Below are 23,268 nucleotides of genomic sequence, written 5' to 3'. Positions count from 1 at the left end.
GAGTAAATACAGCTCCTGTGTTCTCTTTGCTATAGCCTGCCTCTCTGAGCTCTGCCATCCGCAGTGTTTGCACGATGAGGAGCAGAAGCAATCTCCTTCACTAATAAGTGAACGAGGAAGAAATAACCAATTGTGTGCTAATTACATGGCTTAGGTCTGGTTCAGCAGTTTATTTTTGTTAATTCTGCAGTTGTGGTTGTGTGTTTGTTCTGACTTAAGCAAGTCTGAGCCTTATATCTGAATACGCCTTCCTACCACTTTAACACCAAACAATCCTTTTCTCTCTTCACAGGTATGATGAGGTCCTGTATAGATCTTCTCAGGATCTGCAACCCAAGCACATTGTCAGCTACCTCCTCACACTTAGGTAAGGTGATTGCTGATACTGGCATCCGTCTACGGTAAGGACAGGTCTTCCTGAGCTGGCTCTGCAGCCCTTGCATCTGCACTGCTTTGAAGAGTAAAAATAGTGGGAAGATGTAAATTTGTGGGACAGTTTCTCTGGAGCAGGAAAGGTATAAAGTAGGATAGCAAATATAATAAATAGTAGAGATCGAAGTTGGAACCAGGAACAAAGGAGCCAGGAGCCTTCTCAGAAACTAATTGCTTTCAAGAAAGAAGAATCACTTGGCTGTAACCCAGTGTCTGAACCCCAAATCATGCTGGACTAACTGTATCTTAAAGAGCAGATTTGAGCTGATAATATGCTCTCAAATCTCAAAATTTCAGGTAGGAAATTTTGTCCAAACCCCTTTTAACCACTGATCTCAGGCTATGTGTTGAGATGGACAAAGCATATTATTACTGTAAGTCATACTGCATAGGTGACCTCCATAGGGAGGGTCCGTGTAGGACCTGTCTGATTTAACAGCACAGTGAAACACTGGAGTACACTTGCCGGAGGAAGCTGTAGAGCCTGTGTCTGGGGAAGGCTTTAACAAGTTAAGGAAAATGGTATAAGGAATCATGCACCTTGGGAATGACAGGGCAGGCTCTCAAGGATCTTTCCAGACCAGTTTTGGGTTGGGGTTTTGTTTTTTTTTTTTTTGGGGGGGGGGGAGCGGAGAGATTGTTTTGGGGTTATTTTATAAGCATTAAGTTGATGGCATGCCCTGACAACATGCAGGCTACAGAAAACCATGCTCTCCCTCAGCCAGGTGAAAGAGGCTGTTGGCATGCTGCAGTTGTGGCTCTTCCAGTTCTGCTCCTTTCTGTAGCCCACAGCACTGCTCTTGCCAAGAGACTTCTCACTGTGTTTTCCATTTCAGCCATCTTGCAGCCGTGGCACATAAAACTCTTCCTGTGAAAGGCAGCACCCCTGAACTAGCCCAGGTATGGTGCAGCGTTGTTACGTGGCTGGACTCTGTGTAGGGCATCCCAGAGGAATGATCCGTTAGGGCTTTGCCAACCCAGCTGTGCAACCACTTGGGTGAATATGCACCTGCAGGCTGATGAGCCACCAGGCAGGCTGTCCTGTGGACGGCACCGCTTTGAGAAGGCAGGCGTTGCTGTTCACAGCTGTGCCTTCTGGAAAGGGCTGCTCTGCCTGATCTTCCCAAAAAAGAATGCTCCATAAGGACAACTGCTCCAAACCCAGTCAAGCCCCTTGCCTTCTCATCACCTTCCCTTCTGAAGTTTTTAGAAGTAAACATTTGAGCATTTAACTTGCTGGTTAATTTCTGATGGTTTCCTTTATTGGTAATGTGGGAAGACAGAATTAGGAGGTAACTGAATCTGTCTGCTCCCTCTTGCCACCTACATATCCCAAGTTGTCTGTATTGCCTTTCTAGCTAAAGCACGGAGGCTGAAAACTGTTAACGTACAGTTCCAAATAGATGCAAATTATTTTCTACTGATCTCCCAGGCAATGTTTGACCCCTTAACTGCTCAGTAAATGATATACTAATTACACTGCCTTTCTTATTTTCTCTTTCATCTATTTCAAAAGCAATTACCTATCTGATTTTGGTAGGAGATCACATTTAAGTGTTGAGCTGTGTTTTGAGGGAAAAAAATTCAGTGGAATTGATGGAGCTGCACTCTGTCTTTGAGCTTAGATGCTGTAGGTATTCCTGCCTTTGAGGATGGAAAACTTCAGTTCCTTATAGTGTAAAAAAAAAAAAAAATTCTAAGTATCTTACAGTGTGACAGCTTTCAAGAACTATTTTTTTGGAGCAAGGTTGATAGAGCCCTTCCCAAACAGCCAGCTGTGTAACAGCTAAGACATTAACAAGGAAGAGGGAAATTTTCAAAGCAGCCCATAGTTGCTTGGCAGCCTCTAACCCAGGCACAGTGAGAGGAGGGATTCCAGCAGTATCCTCAGGCTGCAACAGCCTGTGGCGCATGAGAGAGTTTCACTTTTTAGTCATTGCTAGCTCTTTTGCAGGCATCTCCTCTGGTCGCTCTGCCCTGAGGGCACTAGGCTGGGCTGGACACCCCCTTCCCCCTTCCCAGTTGACAAAAGTGTCCCTCTGTTGACACTGCAATGGGCTGTCAACAGCTGGTGTGAATTCTGCCAGCACTGGTGTGTTACTCCATACTCAGATGATGTGTATGTCCGAATCCCAGCACCCTGCATGGGGACAGAGGATGCACACAGTGTTCTCACCTCTGGCAGGCTGCTTCTAACTGCTGTCCTGAGAACTACGCCCTATTCTGTAGCAATACCGTAAGCTGATGGCTATTCTTGTTTTCCAGGCAAGGCTCCGTCTCTTTCAAGCTGCACGCTCGGTTCTAGCTAACGGAATGAAACTTCTTGGCATTACACCTGTAACTCAAATGTAATGAGGCTGTATGCAATGTAAAGTCACATCTCTTAGTAAAAGGATTTTTTTCCAAGATAATAGAAACACTCTCCTGTGTGTCATTGCTAATGCAGTCTGGAAACTCTGTGTGCTCTTGGAGGTTTGTATGCTCCATCATACCGACTGCAGAAGAGCATGCATGGCACAGCCATTTGGGGGAGGCCAGGGTTGCCACAATCACTTTATCCCAGGCACTTGGTAAGAGTAGCGTACTTAAGACACTAGTCTACCTGGTATTTCCCATAAAAGCGAACTGCTCTGTATTTGCCATGTAAATATAACATCCTTTTGGTAGAAGAAGTGGTATTTACTGTGCTGTCCCAGCAATCAAAGTCCTCCCCTTCTGCGGTTGCCATTGTATACTTAGGCCTAATGGTACAACAGCTACAGCTACTCTGTATACTGTAACAGAGTTAGTCAGACCATGCCAGAGAATTTTTTTCCTGTGTGTTGTACTGCACTCCCCTTTGGTAACATTAGCCAAGACCACATCGTGTTCCTCACCCACCCCTCTGTCACACCGACATGATGACCGGGAGAAGAGGGTTTGCCGCCCAGCTGGTGGAACAGGAACCATGGTGCTCCCTCAGCACTGTACACGCAGTCAGACGTGGCAGGTGTTGCTTGGCACCCCTGAGCTGTCACACTGCTGAAGAAAGGTGGAGCGTCATTGTGTAAGGTAGTGCAGGTGGCTGTTCCAGCCTCTGAAGTGTCTGACAATATCCACTACCACCACAGCCTCGACTCGCCAGAGCGGCACTTTGGTGGCACACTGTTCCGGATGCGCAGAACACTTGGCAAAAGGCAGAGAGGAGCATCCTCTCCCACTGGAACAGAATTGAAGCATGTTTGTTACTGCCGTGTTTAACGTGCCCCACTTTCAAGTAAAACGCAGCTGGTTAACTCGTGTCTGAAGGAATCTAACCAGGATATATACTTGTTTACATTCAAAGTGGAGTCAAAAATGCAACCGAGTTGCCCAAATGCACCAAAGTCAGTTTTCCCTCAATGCAGAGTTGCAGTTTCTGGAAGGGTTGAACTGAGTGAGGCCTCAGAAAATGAGGGAGGAGGTTGAAATTACACAGTTGGCACTCATAAATTAAATCAAAGCCTAACATGCATTACAGGAACTCTTTTCAAGCATCACTCTATATGCACAAAAAGGTTGAGAGAAAACGTACAGATAAAAATCTTCTAGCCTGACACCTTGAGTTGACTCCTTCATACTTAAGCCAGAGATACAAGAACACATAGGAACCTTCCTGTACACCTGGGGTTTGACAAAACACAGAGTTAGAATAGAAGATCCCTCTACCAGCTACAGCAGGTATGGAAAACATTTGAAAAGTGAAAGAAAATCCACAACTTAAGAGAAACACCAGTCTTTCATCTGACTTTTTAAAGCAAACAGCAAGTGCTACTTCTGACCACTTCTAGGTAAGTGATGCTTGAAGCATGGTTATTCCTGGTGGAGTTGTCATATATGCATCACCTAGAAGAGCAACTTTTCCTGTCTTTAGTCAAACTGCAATCGCCAACTAGTTTAAGAGAAAATGCTGGCAGTAATTGCTCTTTTTAATAGATTTTTATGAAGCCCTCAAAGGGCGAGACAGTTTATCAAATACACAAAGAACCAATTTCCCTCCGTTATATACAACTGAGTGTTCAGTTCCTTCATTCTGGTTTCCTTGTAAATGGGACTCTTCATTGTTCGATGTGAATGAAGAATACCTTCAATAGAATACCCGTCCAGCTCCTCGGCTGTAATGTAGCCTCAGCATCAGCCACTGGAAACTTCACATGTAAGACAGAACTAACTTCTGCTTTTAGTCTATCCCACTTAAACCCTTTCATGACTAGCTTAAGGCTAATTTTTAAAAAATGCAGGTTTTTTTAAGGTCCATTTTTTCTCTTGTCTGTCTGTCCGTCCATTTTTGTGGACAACATCACACAGTAGCAAGTCTCTCTTTTGAGCTCTTAGTCTCTGATGGCTGGATTTTTGTGGTGTCTTGTCGAGGTAATCCATAGAGGTAAATAGAAATACACACCAGGAGAGCACCCAGGGAGAAGGTAACAGCTGAAAGGAGACAAAATAGTTTAAATAAAACACTTCCGTATAAGAAGAAACCTCCAGAAGACTAAGCTACCTAAGTTATGATGATATCTGAATGATGGTATTAAAGTTACTCAAAACTAAACAGGACAAGCAGCTGTTAGTAACTCACAGAATCTAGACTCATCCTCTGTCACCGAGAACTCTGGATTGTTTACTAATCCCCACACCACTTCAGTTAGTCTCATATCAGCAAGAACGTGGTGACGGTCAGAAAAGCAAGTGTGAAACATCTCCTGTAGTTTCAGACGCCATCCGACAGGCTTCTGTGATAATAAACTTAATGATAAAGACACAGCGGATGTGATAAAGTAGCCTGTGATAACACACTTTGTTTGCCTTTCCACATCTAGACAGGGTTGAGAAACACTATTAGTGAGGCTTTCACAGAAAGATCACCAGTCCAGGCTTGGTCTGTGTCAACCGTCACGAAAGTGTTCTGCCCAAGTGAGTTTTTGAAACTAGTTGTGTTTTTCATCACTTGGTTTAAGGTGCTCTTTTTCAGCCAGACACTGATGGATTTTCTCCTTACGCAAATTTTCCTTAAGTTTCATCTCACTCATACCACATGAGAAAGCTAGTTTTTCACCGTTACACCATACCATCTTCAGATTATGGTAGGAAAGTAAAAAATACCCCAAACTAAACAGTGAATGACTGAGCAGGAGCTACTGGATACAGTATCAGACACAGACTTGATCAGGGAGAAAATCCTTTGTAGTTGCGGGACAGCCCAAAGCAATCTGCTGTTTCCTCTCAAAAAGCATTCACCACATCAGTCATGACCCCAGCTGCTGTTTGACCTGCTCTCACGTGGTGTGGGCCACAGCAAATAGGGAAGGTAAAAGTTAACGCAGCAGCAGGTATAACTTAACAGGGAAGTGGCAAAGCCCTTGCAGAAATAGCTGAGGAATTAATTTGGCACTGGCTGTACTAAAACCAACAAGAAATGATAACTTAACAGCAGTCTCAGGTAAACAGCTGTATCGCACACTAAACTGCATCAGAAAGCAATTCATGAATAAAACTGTATAAACTTGTAATTAGTTTAAATCGGAAAGAACCTTTCCGTTTGAGGTTGTAGGATGCCTCTGAAAGCACAGGATCATCGGGCACCTTATGTGACACAATAGGGACGATACGTTAGTGCATAGGAGTCCTGGAGAAGACCAAGTTAAAACCAGAAAAATTCAAAGGAGGCACCAATGATTGCTTTGTTATGAACTGCGTACAGCCTGCCAGCAGCCCGCTAGCCAGGAAGGAAACGCGCATGTACTGTCAAATCAAAGGCAAAAAGACACTTACTTATCTGGAGGCCAAAGAGGATGACTGATGCCACAGTAGAAAGAACAATTGCTGCCGCCGCAGAAAAGCCTTTCATAATGTTATCTGTGTACTTAACAACCACCGAAGTGTAAAGGCCACCTACGCTGGCGAGAACTGGAAAGCAGATAACGTGTTTCTGTCAGTATAAGGTGCAGTAGGTTACTCTTGAAATGATGCATTTTACTCCACTGGTGTACTCGTTTGGGCTACATCATCCTAATTGGTGATTTAATGCAACATTCAGCAAAATGGGATGTCTACACGGCATCCAGTAGATCAGATACGACTCATTTAAAGATGATCTACTCGCTACTCAGTCATTTAGACTGCTGTTTCAGCACAATTTTAAATTGAACAAGTGAATGATTTCCAAGGTAATGATACTTTAAAAAAAAAAAAAAAACAACCTCAAAACACAGTAAAGAACAGTGGGTCTGAATTTGTAGCTTTGTGCAATCAGTTATATCATAGTTAAAAAAGCAAAACACTGTAACGAGACCCTAAAACCACAAGATACTTACAGATGACAAACCAGACGTAGTAGGTATAGCCATAGAAAAACCCTTTCTCAAGAACTTGGGCTCCGTCTGACACGTACACACCAAATAAAGTCATCACAATCCCAGATAAGTACATCTGAATGTTCCTCACCCACAAGGAAGTATCTGAACTCTTTAAGACCTTCTCAAAATAAACTCCTAAAAAAAAAAAAGTTTCAGTAAGATGAATGAAGTTTCATCCTTAATGATTCATGGTTCATAGTGTTTTAAAGCCAGACAAGACTACTGGAATCATCTTGTCCTACAGACTGTTACGTTTCACATAAGTTCCCAATGCAGAAGGCCCAAACCCACGTCCTGCTAACATGCATCTTCCACGACAGGATCATTTTAATGGGTATATAACATCAAAAATAGATTCTATTTCGCTTTACAGTCGTTTTAACAATGAACCTCATTGACAATTGAAACTACTCCTCATTTCTGTTTGATTTGCCAGGCTTCTGATTCCAACAGTTTGCCCTGTACAATTCTACACCAGAAAAAAAAGCATTTCACCTTGGCACCTGGTATTTTATCCCCAGGACAATATTTATGTATTTCAGTATGATGGAGAACAATTTTTCCTCTATCAAGATACTTAGCAGTACAAAATAATAACAATAATAAAAAAAGAGGAGTGTGTGGGACTATATTCCCTCAGTACTGAGACTGAAAATTCCTCAGAAGCCTTGTGCTTGCAGAGTACTTGGCAGAGTGGCGAGGTTCTGAAACCACAGCTTCGGGGGATTACAAGAGCAAATCAAAACCGATGCCTTCTGCTAATTGAAACTACAGACTGGTTTTGAGGAAATGGAATTCATTTTAATTGAAAGCTCTTGTTCACAGTGCCACGCTGATGAGCATTACTTTTATGCTCTGCATTACTGAAATTCCCCAAATACTTTTTCATTATTTTACTTGGGAGGTGTCAAATGTCGGCCTTTTAGTCTGACTTACAAGGCCATCACTCACTGCCTTTTTAACCATCGCTCCCACACCAGGACGACGCTGCTAATCTCTGGAATTTCCTCTGCATTTCGAAACACAGCCAGCAGTTTGCAGGACTCGGCTTTTCTCAGCCACTTCCATGACCTTCTGGTGCGAGTCCTACTGACTAAAAGTTTATTGCTGATTAATGTCGCCCAAGATCCTTCATACGATATGAGAATATATACGGAACTGACAAAGACGGTGCACAGGGGCATATTTCCCTGGCTGTAAACTGAGAAAAGACCTGTGGATTAGGAGCCCTAGGCACACGCTCCTCCTGAAATCCCCGAGTGATCTTCAAGGATGGTCTTGCTTACTCTTTTATTCATGAAAAATGCAATTTATAATTTAATACAGTATAGTGAATATTTATGGTGAATAAATTAGAGAACAAATGTATATTTCAGGGGTTCAAATAATAAAAAAACAAGGAAATATATTATCTCATATGAATGTGCATTTTTAAAGTCTAAACAATATCAACAAAAAACTAGTATTGTTAACGACTGCAGTGCTTAAAAGAACGCACAGTAATCTCTCTCGAGATTTCTGCTCGCTGAGAAGACCCACAGAGCACAACCGGATGTAATCAATGTACCAGAAATTTGGCTTGAGTGTGAACCGTACTTGTAAATTTTATGAACTAAGAAAACCGTAAGCAAACCAATGAAATGATATTTTCAGATTTCTGAAAAATGCATAAAAATCACTCCACTAGGCAAGAGGAAGGAAAGAATGGGTGCTGTTTAGGAGAAATTACTCTTCAGTACTGTTTCAAGTCACAAAGGATCTGCCATTATATATTTGTCCAATGCTTTTATAAGCATTGTTGGGCCCCCGGATACTTGGAAATTATCACAGGATCAGCAGTTTGAAGAAAAACTTCTTTTCCATCTCTGAGGGACAAAAACCACATGACTTTTTTGACTTTGCTGCAATAATATAAAACACTTCACGTGGTCAGTCCAGACACTGAAGGTTTAATGCCAAAATAACTTCTTCATGCGGGTGGGGGAAGGAAGAAGAGGAAAAAAGTTTGAATAGGATTTATGGTTTTAGCATGTAAAGCCCCAAGGGCACAAGGAACTCCACGGATGAAATACTCTGTCCGCCCAGCTGCCTCAAAGCTACAGCCGTCAGTGAGGAAACACCCAAGCCACAATCCTTTTGCGGGAGAAGAAAGCCGCACCTGTCTAAATCCTCTAGAGCTGCCTGCATCAGCCCTTTCAATGGTCTGAATTTGCAGACCTTTAGAAGCACAGCTGTCTACCCGCGTTATCAGAGAAAGCTAGAGAGCTTTCGGAGACTCTGAAGGCTTCACTGTGAATGCTGTATTTTGTCTCGTGGCTTGGAAGCATCTATTGAAAAGAGTAAATTTATAACCTTCCAGGAAAAGTTGATTGAGCTCTACACAGTCTTATATTATTATATATAAAAAATATAATTCTTACTTTTTAATATATATATAATTATTATATTACCTTATACTTAATAAGTATTTCTGCTTCAAAGTGTCCATTTCACTGAAAAGACACCAAACAAGAACGACACCCTCCTCCTTTCCTCCCCTGCCAACCAGAATGCTTTCCACGAGTAACGAGCGTGTATGCACAGCACAAGATTATTCTTGCAGGATTGTACGGTACTAGAGGTAGGTGATAATACCTTGCTTTCTTACAGACGGAAGGAGAAGAATCCAGTTTACAGCCAGGGAAATATGCCCCTGTGCACCAAATTTCAAATTAAGCAGTAATTGGCATTTCCTTATTTCTCAGCACCGGCTCACTTGTCCTCAAGTTCTGGTCTCCTTCTGTAGAAGCCAGAGAAAAACTACTCTGAGGGGAAACGCTGGTTGTAGAACAAAACAAACCCAAACCAAACAAAACCAAAAATCCTTCATGCAGTATGTGCTCCTAGTCATTTGCTTGACAACTAGAGTAATCATGTCATGAATCTGTCGTAATTACTGCAAGCAGAAGGTAATTATGGGCAGAGGGGATAAAGTCCTTTTTTATCTTCTAATCAACAAAGACAGTTAACTGATGTAGAATGGTCTGTTTTAAACATCATGAGTTCTCCAGTCCTTTTGATGTGACCTGCGTACAGAAATAATACTATACCTGCAAATCCTGAACACAATACAGCAACAGCAATCGCTCCAAACCCTAGCCATGGATTCTGCTCCACCTGCAACATCAACCGTTATTTTAAAAAGGATGCAACGCTTCAGTAATTTACAATAATCAATTCCAGAGCTACTTTGTTAAGTACAGCAAAATTATTAGCATTTCATTACAGCATAAAATGTACTTGCTTAGCTAGAGCTGTCCTTCAGAGTAGCTCGGTGTAGCTGTGTGCTGTTTCGCTTTCCGCGTGTACTCGTACCAGCCCTTGCAGTGCTCAGAGGCACTGTCTCCTTGGCTGTGGCCAGTCTCCCCAGCTGCATGACCTGCCTTTCCCACTAATGCTGCTGACCAGCGGCCAAGGCCTAAGAAACAGAAGACATTTGTTTCTCCCTAGAACAGGATTAGGTCAGTGCTTCTGAAGGGTGTGTTTAAATGACATACCCACACCCACAAGGCATTGGAGTTTCACTCCTAATTCTGCCAAGTGCTTTGATTCCAAGTTCTCTGCTCCAACAATTATAATGATACCAGGGCCAACTGCTGGAAACAATATATTACTCAGATACTCCTATGATGGTGCATTAGACTGATTATGATGACCGTGGTAATTTATACTAATTGTAGCAATCAGTTGCCTTTCCAACAAGTGAGACTGGAGCAATACCGCAAGCCTGCCTGAACTGGTATACAATAAACGTGAATGACCGAACTAGTGTTTATGTTGTAGATGAAGTGGCTGGAACTAGGAAACGGGTACTGCTGTGTGGAACATAAGAGACCTTACCTTAATCCCAGCTGCTGTGAAGTGAAGTACAAAGCATAAGGCAGTTTATTCTTCGTTGTGAAGTGGCAAAATGTAAACTCTTACCTGCACTTTCGTAGCCTGAGCAGGCTTCCACTGAACAAGGGTAACACCACCACACAGCATGAAGACAGAGAACCACTGCAACTTACTAAGGGTACGGTTTAGCATTAGGACTGTACATAAAGCTGTACAAGGGATCTTCAGCTGGTACGTCACCTAAAGAAGATGGGAATATAGCATAGAGGATGTGGTTTTATAAACTCCTCCAAAACAAGAAAATAAAATAGAGAATTCAACTACAGAATGACAAATACAATTTTATATTCATTGATTTCCTACAGATCCTTGGGGTTTTGTACCATCGCCAATTACAACAAAGTAAATGTGAAGTGATTCTAGCAGTGAGCGGGCTAGCTCAGAAAAGCAGAGCACTGCAACAGAGTGTATGCTCTGAATATAACCAGGCATCAGTTGGCTTTTAACACTGACGCTAAAGAGGGTACTGTGTGCTAGGCAGACAGATACCTAGCACGCGTGCCTCATGAAACAGTAAAGAGAAATGTATTTACAGATCAGTTACTGACAAAAACATGTATTACCTGGTAGACTGCCGCATCCAAGTTGCTCAGAGCCACAAATGCCATATTGTTTTGGAGAGCATACGCCAAAGATGGAACACTTAATTTCAGCAATTCTGTAGGACTTCCGAATACATTTTCTTTTAAAGATGTTATTAACCTCGTCAGACTTCCAGTTTCTCTGCAAAATAAAATGTTAATTTAACTGAGGGCTCTCTTAAACCGATATTTGAAAACAGAAATCAAATCAATGAATCCTTTGGGAAGGCTGAAAATTTGTTCTCGACAATCAGTTGTACCTTCTGTTCATTAAAGAAAAATTAACTGGGGAAAAAACAGGGAGGTTATCAACAAGCAGAAACCCCTGAAGGTGAAGATGACATTCTGGAATCAGGAGGTTAGATGCATTAATGTGTAATAAAGTAAACAACATCCACGAACAAAGTAAACAGTGGAATAAGTCACTGAGTATACAGGCAGCGGGACAGAAGGCTGTCGTTCCCCCCCACCTTTTCTTTTGGGTATTAATATTTGTGTGTGATGTCAAATGCCTGTGATTTTCCAGATCCCCTTTAAACTGGGCCTCACAGTGCAGCCAAAAAAGATTGTATCCTTGCACACTACTTAGCTGGAAACAGCTCTCATTCCTCAGCCAGCCCTGGGTTCCTCTTCTCGCTTGTGCTGTGGGAGACGCTGGACTGGCACCAGCACACATGTGAAGAGGTCTGGCGGGGCGTGTGGCGGCTCCCCGTCGCCTTGCATCTCCACATGTCTCCTTCATGTAATTACAGCGTGCGAAAGAGCAGGCCACGGGGAAGAACCTGTTGCTTCTTGCTGCTGTCCCCTTTTGCGGCTTGCTCCTCAGCTTATTAAAGCTGACCTCTGCAATGCTATTTCTCCCTTACCATTTGTACATCAGTCTGACATTTCTTGCTTACTTGTCGCTGCTGCTCAAGTCCTCCAGTTCCCTTCCCAGCTCTCCCCAAGCCCCACACTCCCCCTTTCCATTCTTCTCTCGCTTGGCCACTGACAAATACCAACATCCACAATCACTCCTGTCCCCTCCCACAGGCCTCTCAAGTTGCAACCTGTATTGCTCTTGAATTTAACACTCCTTTTGCTTCCCTTATGCATGCATATGAACAAATGGCTCACATCCTCCTCAGCGCTCCAGGAACCCAATTCCCCACATCCCAACTTCTTTCTTTTTCACAAATGTACGTCATCTATCTGCCCCAAACTCTCTTATTAGCAATTACCAAAATTAGCAATTTCTCTATGCCCCAGGCTCCTCCATTAACAACCTTGTTCCTGCATATTTTCCATTCCTGATCAACCCCTGACTCTGTGCTCCAGGTTCTTAAATTTTTCCTCTCCAAAGATTTACGGACTCTATCCTCTCATGATACTTCCAAACTTGTCTCCTCCCTTGCCTTCCTCCCTGCCTGGCACCAAGCACCTCCTTTTCTCCTTTTTTTTTTTTAGTGAGAGCAGTCTTTATACAGGCAGCTGCAAGGGATTCTTTTTGTCATTTTCCCATAACAGCGAGCACTCACAAAAAAAACAGAGTCGGGGCAGTACAGTTACCAAACAGTGGTGAGCATGGTTTCCCACGCTCTTGTTGTACAAGCGAGGTCACACGCGAAACACTTTCCTAACTTAAGGGGATATTTTGCTTGGGACAGAATTGGTGACACCGAGCATGTCACATGGGTGTCTTTTGCAAGACATGTCTGGTCACAAGGGACAACCATTGACATGAAAATCTATAGACAAGTAGCACTTAAAGCCAAGTTTGTAATACAAGGAAGGGGAAGAGTTCATGCTACAGCTCACCACAGTTAATTGCACTAGATACAGAACTGCATAAGATGTTATGAGTCATTGACATTATAGGCAAAAGTGTTGGTTTACTTATTCCTCAATGTATTTATTATATTGCCCAGCACTGGGAGACAAGATGTACAAGAAAACCTAGAGTTCCTGGTAATACCCAAATACAGCTGGACTAAAGTGCTTCTATTTCAAATGTCTAACTGCAAATAAAATATAATTAGCACAGATGACAGAGTTCTACTCCGTGAGGATAAGAAGTCAAAAAATACCATACAGTAACGGCTTCTTCTATTTGTCGATACTAAGGTGGGCTGTCGAACTAGACAATAATATTTAAACTATACCTGTTTCTGTTCCAGACCATGCTCAGTGAATTCGCTGACCACATGTTTAAAGTCAAATCACAGCAGTAATAGTAGTTTCTGTCTACTTTGACTTCTAGTGTGGAATTTCAGCAATGAAGAGTAACAGATGTCCAGTAAGCACCATTTTCACTTTCATTTTTGAGAACAAGAAGATGAACTATGTAATAGTTCATCTTTGCAGTGCGTGTGCTTTCTGAAGCATGCACTTATCAAGAATCTCTAAGTTGAATTCAGTACAAAGATCACGTGGAGACAGATTTAAATCTACACAAAAAAGAATTTAAACCAAGCCTCTGCATACAGCTGGTAATGCAAAATAAGGTGCCCAAAGATGTACACTGCAAAATCAAATAAGAAAATAAAAAATTATCTAGCTTGGATTCAGCATTCCTGATGTTGATCTAGATTCGACTTAAAAAACATACTCTGTTTTCTTCATAGGTCTGAATAGGTGAGAGATGCTAATAACAATCAGTTCTGCAACAGAAACATGCATTTATTAGAAAAGCTGAAGTTAAAACTAGAGTTTGCAAATCTGCTCTACTTTTCTTCACCCATTGCTAAGTAATTATGTACCATCTAAGAATGTAGACAACGTAATTACCAGATGGTGAATCAGACTTTACATAAATATGGGAAGTTGAGAGTACAGTTGAGTAAACAATTAACACAGCTTAAACTATCATAAACTTCTCTTTTGAAAGACAATCTTTTGGCATTCATCCATTCAATGTGCCTTCCAGGAGAAACTTTAAAAGTAAACACAGCGAAGGCATAGTGTAAGAATGTGTAAGAAAACAAATTCTGCAGCCGGAACAACGTGAGAGTCATACTCCAGTATCCTGTATATTGCAGTAATCAATGCTGGCTGTTTCAAAAAGAAAAAGGTACCCACCCAAATGTATCCTGCTGTACAGAAAAAACAAATTGTATTCTATCTTCTAACTGGTTATTAAACTACAAAGGCACCTTGCCTTGGGCGAGACAAATTGGTTAGGACTTTAAAACTGGAGGAAGCTGTAAAGGAGACACTGAAGGAAACTATGGTGGAATTTATGCTGTTCAGCATATTCGTAAGTGATCTAAAATGGGAGATTACTAGGAAATTGGCAAACTTTGCTGATTATACTCAATTATATGCGATATCCAAAAGGAAACCCTCAATAGTTGCCGAAGGGTCTCTCACTACACCGAGCAGAATTCACCAGATCTTTTGCCATCTGAGAAACAGCTCAGTTACCTGGACAGCAAAGGAAGGCATCTGGACCCACCAGCAAGTGAGACATCCTACCAAGAAGAGGTGAGCACGGCCTGATGAACAGTGTCTGCTGGTGCCCACCTCTCACTCAACTAGGGAGAAAAAACCACCCACTAGCTGACCAGATCAAAATAGGTACTATAACCTTCAAACAGCTCAGTGAATCAGATTCATCCCATTTTAACTGGCAAATAAAGCTCAGTTGTCAATAAATGAGAAAGAATCATAGGAAATGACAACCCCAAAATACAGCAACCATCTCTAAACCAGTTATGGGCATTTGGGAAAAAGATGCGAGTAGCTCTCTGACAGCGCCAGCTCAAGGCTCAGCTGTGTTCAGAGAAATGAGCAGAACATTACGAATCCTTAGGAAAGGAACCGTCACCAAGACAGAAAACACCTTCGCCCCTCTGCCTAATGCCACAGCATGTTCACATCCAGAACGCTGCATGCAGCTCTGGATCCTGTTCCAGAAAGGATGTAACAATACTGGAAATGCTGTGGAGATGGGTACTAGGATGATCACGGAAAAATTAGACTAGGATTCCCAGCTTAGAAAATAAATGAGTGATGAAAACACAATACAGATCTGTAGAGATATGAAAATCAAAATGAAGGGGGAAAGATTATTCATGATGGCTGTCAACACAAGAAGACAGAATCCAGTGAAACTGCTAGATAAAGTGTTTATTAAAAAGTACTTTTTCATATACCGTGTAATTATATTGCAGAAGTCATTTCACAGATACAGTAGGGACTAACTTCAAAAAGAAACTGGACAGTCTCACAGAGGACAGGATCGTTAGGCGCTACAGCCACTGTGCACACAGCATCCAGGCTGGGAAATCCATAAGCTTCTGCCACCAGCTAAGGAGAAGTTCAGCCTGTGCCTGCCCTATTGCCTATACTTCTGTTCTAAGCATCCTCTGCTGACTACTGTCAAAGGGAGGACGATGGGCTACATGGATTTTTGGCTGTGCAGGGCTGTTCTAAAAACATAATAGACTTCTGAGTTAAAAGTAATTCTTTTTTAATTATTTCAAGCAAAAAGACCATCGTACATTTAATGAACACAATATTACTGACCTTTAACAAAAGGCAGATTGCTTACCCTGCTGAACTAGGCCTTTTGGTATACTGTGAACAGCCTGGGTCCCAGGTGCACAAGAACAGATTTGAGAAATTATACACACAGGTGAGGCTACCAAATGCCACCCACAGGTCCCTCACTATTGAGAAACGTGGGCTGCTGCAGTCTCCAGAAAGCAGGCTGGATCAGGATCCACACTGGCCACAACACTGTGAGAACCACAGCGCAAACATTCGGCAGCAGAGACACTTCTGCCAACATTTTGCGACGGCGGAGTGAGGAGCTCAGGGTGCATAAAAAGAAAAACAGAAAATTGCCACTGGTCACACTTGCCTTTTCTAACGCATTACATTTAATGAAAGGTTAAACAAAAGGTAGTTTGCCACAGCTGTCTTACCAAATTCAAATATTGCCTCATTTCTAAAGCAAGTAAAATGCCGTTTTGATGTTAAGTAGAAAAGATCTGATAAAAATCTGAAGTACACCATGTGACTTCATGATCCTCTAGCACAAAGCAGCCAGCTTTCTGATGTACCAAAAGCCACAAAGAGGTAGGCAGAGACCCTAAAAGAACAAATTCTACCACAACAGCAAGAACTGGGCTTTGGAATAGTCCAGAATATAAAGATTCTTCCAAGGAAGGATGTAGCACAGGGAAGCTGAGAGGAAAGACAGCAGACTGATGGCCTCCCTACTTCAGATGCTCACGTCTGGACTGAAGTTCTAGTTCTTAGAAGCAGTCTGGGATTACAGAAACTCTACTGACTACAGTCTTTTGCGTTGATTCCCCAGGTTAATAGAGACAGCAAAGTGTCTGTCTGTAACACTGTTTGGGAAAATTTATGAGTAGGAACATTACACTTTTATATAACTCAGCAGACGATGGCTCACAGTCCAGCTTTCATCTACACCAATATTTTAAAGACTCAAAACATCACAGATAATCCATGCTGACATTTTGAACCTATTCCAAAGCATACAAAAATAGAAAATATGCAGAAAGGACACACCTGAATATTGTGCTGTTTACAAAGCAGTTTCAGTTGAGGAGGACTCGCAAGCTCTAACCCACTCTAAAATGACTCTTCCACAGCATGACTACCCAGCCACGTTCTCAAATGTATCTGTACCTCGCTACCTGAGGATGTGAGGTTAGAAGCAAGGATTTCTTTTCAAAATACTGATTAGCATTCCCATACTTACTTAGCCAAGATGCCCACACTCAAGAACAACTTGATAACTTCAGTGATGCACACAGCCGTTGTTGAAAAGTAGAGTTCTCTCTCCACTGTCCTTGTGTACCGCAACGCGACCGTGTATGTTGCAGCAACCAGGGTCATCACTGTGAGGCAGTACAACTTGAACAGTAAGCTGACATTTTCTGAAAGAAAACAAAGATGACGACTCAGCACGCCCTTCACTTTAATTTAAGAACTGAAACAGGATGTTCTCCAGCTGGAGGACTGTATCAAATACAACTGTGGCAGCATACAATAATTACAATGTTGTGAAACACTTCCTATAAAAAGTTTAAGTTAAATTTTGAAGTCTCTTCTCAAAGAAGCTTGTATAGGAACTCCAAGTGTTTGAAAATAAGATGTCCTCTTGCCCTCATAATCATCATTCATTCTAGAAAAACATCATGGTTTAACCTCAACTGGCAACTAAGCACCACCCAGCCACTCACTCACTCCCCTCCAGTGGGATGGGGAGAGAATCGCAAGAGTGAAAGTGAGAAAACTCGTGGGTTGAAATAAAGACAGTTTAAAGCAAAAGCTGTGCACACAAGCAAAGCAAAACAAGGAATTCATTCACTGCTTCCCATGGGCAGGCAGGTGTTCGGCCATCTCCAGGAAAGCAGAGCTCCAACACGCGTAACGGTGACTTGGGAAGACAAACACCATCACTCCAAACATCCCCCCCTTCCTTCTTCTTTCCCCAGCTTTTTATGCTGAGCATGACGGTATATGGTATGGAATATCCCTTTGGTCAGTTGGGGTCAGCTGTCCCGGCTGTGTCCCCTCCCAGCTTCTTGTGCACCCCCAGCCTACTTGCTGGTGGGGTGGTGGGAGAGGCAGAAAAGGCCCTGACTGTGTAAGCACTGCTCAGCAGTAGCTAGAACATCCTTATGTTATCAGCACTGTTTCCAGCACAAATCCAAAACATAGCCCCATACCAGCTACTATGAAGAAAAATTAACTCAACCCCCGCCGGAACCAGGACAAAAAACTAATCATAGACTAATATTTATCTAATAGTAATCAAAAAGTCTTTCTGTGCTTTCCTGCTCTTTAGCTGACAGTAAGTGCTCGCTCTGAAATGGCAGCTGATCCTCTCCACGTAGTGTACTGAAGTCTGACACGAGCGTTGGCAGACCAGTAAAAGCAAAGAGAGAGGAAAAGTTCAGTATCAGCAAAGAAGGGAATCAATCTAGCAAATCTTAATAAATAAGGCAGCATTTCCTTCAGCCTTATTTTCCACCTAAGTTAGTAAAAGAAGAGAGTTTTGCTCAGAACAGTGACGGGACCTCACACAAAGGGCTTTCTGGAAAAACTATTCACTGTAGAAACACTCAGGTTATGGCTATTCAAGTAAATTAAACCATACAAGGACTACGTATGGTCTGTGTTATCCCCTCTATCTTCCCCACCGCTCTATTCCCACAACAGTAGCAATTCTTGTAACACTTTTGCCCTGGACCAACTACTATCCTGCATCATTTGGGAGTTAGCCTGTCCCAGGTCTACTGGCGAAAGGCAGTTTTTCATACAGCTGCCCTCCTCTAAGGCCTGAGAGTTTCATCGGGTGGACACGGCCAGGCCACGCCAGTTCACTCCCATGTCAGAGAATGGCTAAGACTGCATCCCTACCAGTAAAGAGAACAGCACGTGACTCCAAACAGGACTTCTCTGCACGAAGGCATGACCTACGACATGAGACATCAGCAAATGTGTGGTGTCTACAAAACCATTTTTCAAACTGGTAAATTATTCTTTGTTACGTATGACATCTGACGGGTGGATGTTGGTCATTCAGCAGCACCTTTCGGGCCATTATCTGTCGTGTTCTGAATATCCTAAAGAAACGTACTTAATTAGTATACGTTTATGTTCCTCTGCTGATTAGGGAATGAGCTAACAGATAAGCTCCGGGCAGATTTGTAACTTCGTTCATTTAATATGGGAATGAGTTGCTGAATCCAGTGCAACCGATGTTTTGGTTCATTTCTCTTTCAAGCCAGTGATGTCTTCTGTTGCATAAGATTTCTGCAAGGTACAGTTAATACCTCCTGCTGCTGCAATCATTTAAATTAGCTACTTCCTTATAGATAAAAATCTTACCCACGTCAGTAACCACTTTTAAAAGGTAGAGCCAATTAGTTTTTGGACTAACAATGCTTAAAAGAGACTTACAAGCTGTAATCTATTTTTAAATTAAGTTTGGATTGCGGGGAGGGCGGGGAGGGACAGTGGGAATCCAAGGGCGTAACAACCAGGAAATAAAATTAACCCAGTCCAGTTTCACAAAAACGTTATTTTCTAATGATATTTTAGTGCTGACAGAAATTATATTAACAATGTGTTTTTACACATTAAGATTTTAAGTCTGTGCACTACTGAACTAAAACTGAATTTAATCCTTGCCTATATCAACTACTCTTTAAAAAATAAATAAATGCCCCAATTGGGCAACGGTTTGCAAACTTGGGTAAATCAAATGCAGCGGGACATAATGAATCTAGTAACTGTACTAGATAGTTCTAGCATTATGTAAAAAGCTATTTGTAGTTAGTTTTCAGCCTGAACACTTCTCCAGCCTGGCTCACACGTGTGCAGCACTAGGGGCAGAAGGAAAGCATAGTTGGGGCGCCCCTGTCTTCTGCTGCTAAGTCTGAACTTATACCAGCTTAAAAAAAAAAAAAAAAAAAAAAAAAAAAAAAAGCTGTAAGCCGAGAGAAGCTGTTGTTTCTTTCCCAGAGTTTCTCTCACTGGCTTCAGTAAATCCCACTCGAATGAAATGATTTCCAGCAAAAGGGACCAGCCAGGCCCAAAGCCTCAGGGTGTAAACGCGCGCCTCCCACACATCTCCACAGCTCATCTCACCACTCCGCCAAGCCTCTTTTAAATGGCAGCCCAAGGCCAAGCCTGGCACTTGAAGTACAGCCGCCAAAGGCAGCTGGGGCGGTGGGCGCCTCAGACCCAGCCTTACACACGCTGCGGGAAACCCTCCTGCTCCTGGCCCTTCTCCTCCTGGGGTTCCCCCCTTCTCGTCCCCACCAAGCCTGCTGCCAAGAGCTGAGGCGCCCTGTGCAAGGACCTCTACGGGGGAAGCTGGCGGAGGGTCAGGCGTCGCCTTCCTGAAGGGTTTAAGCCCACCTGGCTTGCCCGAAGGCTCTGGCTTCGGGACCGCCGGGGCTCTGGCACCGTTGCACACACTCCAACAGAAACCCAGGGTCCGGTGGCGTTTTTGGGGACAGCTGCGGCACCCGCAGTGTGGGTGCCGAGGAGCAGGGGGGTGCCCGCGTGCACTGACGACCCGGGCCTCACGGCCTCGGGCTAAGCCCTAAAAGCTTTGCGCCGCGTTCAAACGCTCCCAGAGCAGGAACCGGCGACAGAGGCGCCGCCGCTCCGGAGACGGCTGCGGCTGAGGGTGGCCCGGCGAGCCCCGGCCCGGGAGCACCCACCGCCCCGAGGGGCGGCAGCGGCCGCCCGCCGTCCCGCCGGACGGCGCCTCCCGCACGCCGGAGCGGCGGCGGCCCCCGCAGCCGCCGGCGGCCCCGGGCCAGGCCGGTCACGGGCGGTGGGCGGGAAGGCGGGGCGGGGGGAGAGCCCCTCCCCGGCGCGGCCCCGCGGCCCCTCACAGCCTCTTCCGCCCGCGGTGGTGCCGCCCGGCGCTGCAGCCCCCGGCGGGGAGGACAGTTCCACTCCCTCTGGGGCGGGGGAGGCAGGGGGGAGCCGCCGGCGTGCGGGTCGCGCTTCGTCTTGCGGGGGGGGGGGGGAGAGAAGCGGGATTGGCCCCCTTCTCCGGCCGTACCTCCCTCCCGGAGCCACGGTACCCCTCTAACTAACCCGCGCCGCCGCCCTCACCTTTCGGAGGCGACATCGTGCCCGGGGAAGGCGCCAAGACCGCCGGACCGCTGCCGCCCGCCGTGCCCCGCCGCTCCTCCCATTACACCATAGAGTGCGGCGCGGCCGCCTAGAGCGCCCCGCCTCCCTCGTTTCACCATAGAGTCGGAGGTCCGTCTCGCCTAGATATCCTCTCTCCTGCCCCCCGGCCCCGGGAGGCGGAGGGTCGCGGCCGGTGCCGGAGCCAGGCCGCCGCCTGGCGGGCGCGGTGGGTGCCCGCCTCCCCTGGCAGCCAGTCAGGGCTGGTTACTCTCGGCCTTTACCGATTTGGGCCCTTAAATAAGAAAAAAAGGGAGGCCGTTCGGAACGCGCTCGTCGAAGGGGCGCGAAGCGCCCGCGCTGTCCGAGGGCAGCGCCGCCCCGAAGGCGATCTCGGAGGAGCGGTAGGCTGGAGTAAGATACTTACTTTATCTTACTTAAGGTAAGTAAGATACTTACCTTACTCTTGGTAAGAGTAGCGTACTTAAGACACTAGTCTACCTGGTATTTCCCATAAAAGCGAACTGCTCTGTATTTGCCATGTAAATATAACATCCTTTTGGTAGAAGAAGTGGTATTTACTGTGCTGTCCCAGCAATCAAAGTCCTCCCCTTCTGCGGTTGCCGTTGTATACTTAGGCCTAATGGTACAACAGCTACAGCTACTCTGTATACTGTAACAGAGTTAGTCAGACCATGCCAGAGAATTTCTTTCCTGTGTGTTGTACTGCGCTCCCCTTTGGTAACATTAGCCAAGACCACATCGTGTTCCTCACCCATCCCTCTGTCACACCGACATGATGACCGGGAGAAGAGGGTCAGATTGACTTGCGGTGGGTGCCCGGGGTGGCTGGGTCACGTTCCTGCCCGTGAGGGGCCCGGGCGGCCGCGCCGCGGGGGCACGCCGTCGGCCCCCGGGAGGGGAGAAGCTCCGAGCGGGGCTGGGCGCGGAGGGGCAGGCGGGGGGGGGGAGAGCAGCTCTCGGACCAGGGGGCAGCTCTGCCGCCGCAGCGCGAGCGGTACTTGTTTCTGAGGCACGCTTGCCGAACGCCCGCGCCTCTGCTGGCACGGGTGCGTTTACCTCCCCTCGTAACCTTTATCCGGCTAATCTGTTTCTCTGCTGCGGGTGTGCGAGGGAAAGTATTCGGGAAGGCGCGGGCCGGGTGGTACCCGGCCGCTCGGTGGGGTGTGAGAACGGCCCCAGCGGCCCGGGGGATCCCTCGCTCCCGCCTCGGCTCGGCTGCCGGTGCGGGGCAAAGGCAGGGCGGCGAGAGCAGAGGCCGCGTGGAACGCCGCGCTTCGGAGGCTGAGGAGACTTCACGGATTTGAAAATGGAGCGATACTTTAACCTGTGCGGCAACGCGGACAGCCATAAAGCTACCAGGTGATTTTAATGGCTGTATTGATGCGTGGAAATTACTGAGTAAAGCTTGAGGAATTCAAGTCAAATACGCTGCAATCTACGTATCTCCTGCTGTCTATGTACCCGCCTGGTGCTCCCCAAAATCTAAAAAGGAAAAAGCCCCAAAGCCAACTGTAAGTGGAAGGGATGGCAGAGTGCTAGGATGAGCTACCCTTTGAATAACCTTAAAGCCTGGTAATTGCAAGCGTCGCACTTTGTTACCGAAGCCCTGGCTGTGAGGCTTCCTCTGTATGGCACGGTCTTGCCATCATGGGTACGCTCACCAGTGCACCAGCAGAACAGAAGAACCAGATTCAAATAAAGAAAAACTCAAGTTCAAGTGGGCATCGACTGAACGTTGTCTCCCCTTTCACATGAATAAAGCCATTTTGAAAAGTAACCTCTCCTTTTTTCCTGAACTGTTTTATCGGTAGTAAACACCCCGGAATCTCACACATGTATAGAATCATTGAGGTTGGAAAAGACCTCTAAGATCATCAAGTCCAACCATCGACCCAACACCACCATGCCCACTAAACCATGTCCCTAAGCACCTTGTCTACACGTCTTTTAAATACCTCCAGGGATGGGGACTCCACCACTTCCCTGGGCAGCCTCTTCCAATGTTTAACCACTCTTTCAGTAAAGACATTTTTCCTCGCATCCAATCTAAACCTCCCCTGGCACAACTTGAGGACATTTCCTCTCATCCTATTGCTTGTTACTTGGGAGAAGAGACTGACACCCACCTCGCTACAACCTCCTTTCAGGTAGTTGTAGAGAGCGATGAGGTCTCCCCTCAGCCTCCTTTTCTCCAGGCTAAACCACCCCAGTTCCCTCAGCCGCTCCTCAGAAGACTTGTTCTCCAGACCCCTCACCAGCCTCGTTGCCCTTCTCTGGACACGCTCCAGCACCTCAACGTCCTTCTT

At 45.0% G+C, this 23,268-nt stretch overlaps 2 protein-coding genes across 4 annotated transcripts in view; one reads left to right on the top strand and one right to left on the bottom strand.

The window, feature by feature from the left end:
* RARS2 (arginyl-tRNA synthetase 2, mitochondrial) overlaps positions 1-2,844 on the top strand; it is a 41,510-nt gene extending 38,666 nt beyond the window's left edge. For all 3 annotated transcript variants that reach the window (XM_076333196.1, XM_076333197.1, XM_076333198.1), the window contains 3 exons: positions 293-367; positions 1,269-1,332; positions 2,698-2,844. In XM_076333196.1, coding sequence (XP_076189311.1) covers positions 293-367; positions 1,269-1,332; positions 2,698-2,784 — 226 coding nt within the window. In that variant the 3' untranslated portion in view covers positions 2,785-2,844. The remainder of the gene's footprint in view (positions 1-292; positions 368-1,268; positions 1,333-2,697) is intronic.
* A 1,060-nt stretch (positions 2,845-3,904) lies between these two features.
* On the bottom strand, positions 3,905-21,013 carry SLC35A1 (solute carrier family 35 member A1). The gene is made up of 8 exons (XM_076333199.1): positions 20,921-21,013; positions 17,037-17,214; positions 11,306-11,465; positions 10,770-10,922; positions 9,896-9,962; positions 6,765-6,941; positions 6,223-6,357; positions 3,905-4,881 (listed from the first exon to the last, which is right to left on the bottom strand). Exons 1-8 carry the CDS (start codon positions 20,934-20,936, stop codon positions 4,751-4,753), a joined length of 1,017 nt encoding a protein of 338 aa, XP_076189314.1. The 5' UTR covers positions 20,937-21,013; the 3' UTR covers positions 3,905-4,750.
* Between the last annotated feature and the right edge of the window lie 2,255 nt (positions 21,014-23,268).

Source organism: Aptenodytes patagonicus, chromosome 3 (assembly GCF_965638725.1).
Source record: "Aptenodytes patagonicus chromosome 3, bAptPat1.pri.cur, whole genome shotgun sequence".
In the NCBI taxonomy this organism is placed as follows: Eukaryota; Metazoa; Chordata; class Aves; order Sphenisciformes; family Spheniscidae; genus Aptenodytes; species Aptenodytes patagonicus.
This window is presented reverse-complemented; position numbering and strand designations above follow the sequence as displayed.

Coding starts and splice junctions, on each gene's coding strand:
- SLC35A1 (XM_076333199.1), bottom strand. Junction 10,923..11,305: donor TGGATGCGGCAGTCTACCAG/GTAATACATGTT, acceptor CATCTTCTTTAG/GTGACGTACCAGCTGAAGAT. Junction 6,358..6,764: donor CTACGTCTGGTTTGTCATCT/GTAAGTATCTTG, acceptor TCTGCTTTCCAG/TTCTCGCCAGCGTAGGTGGC.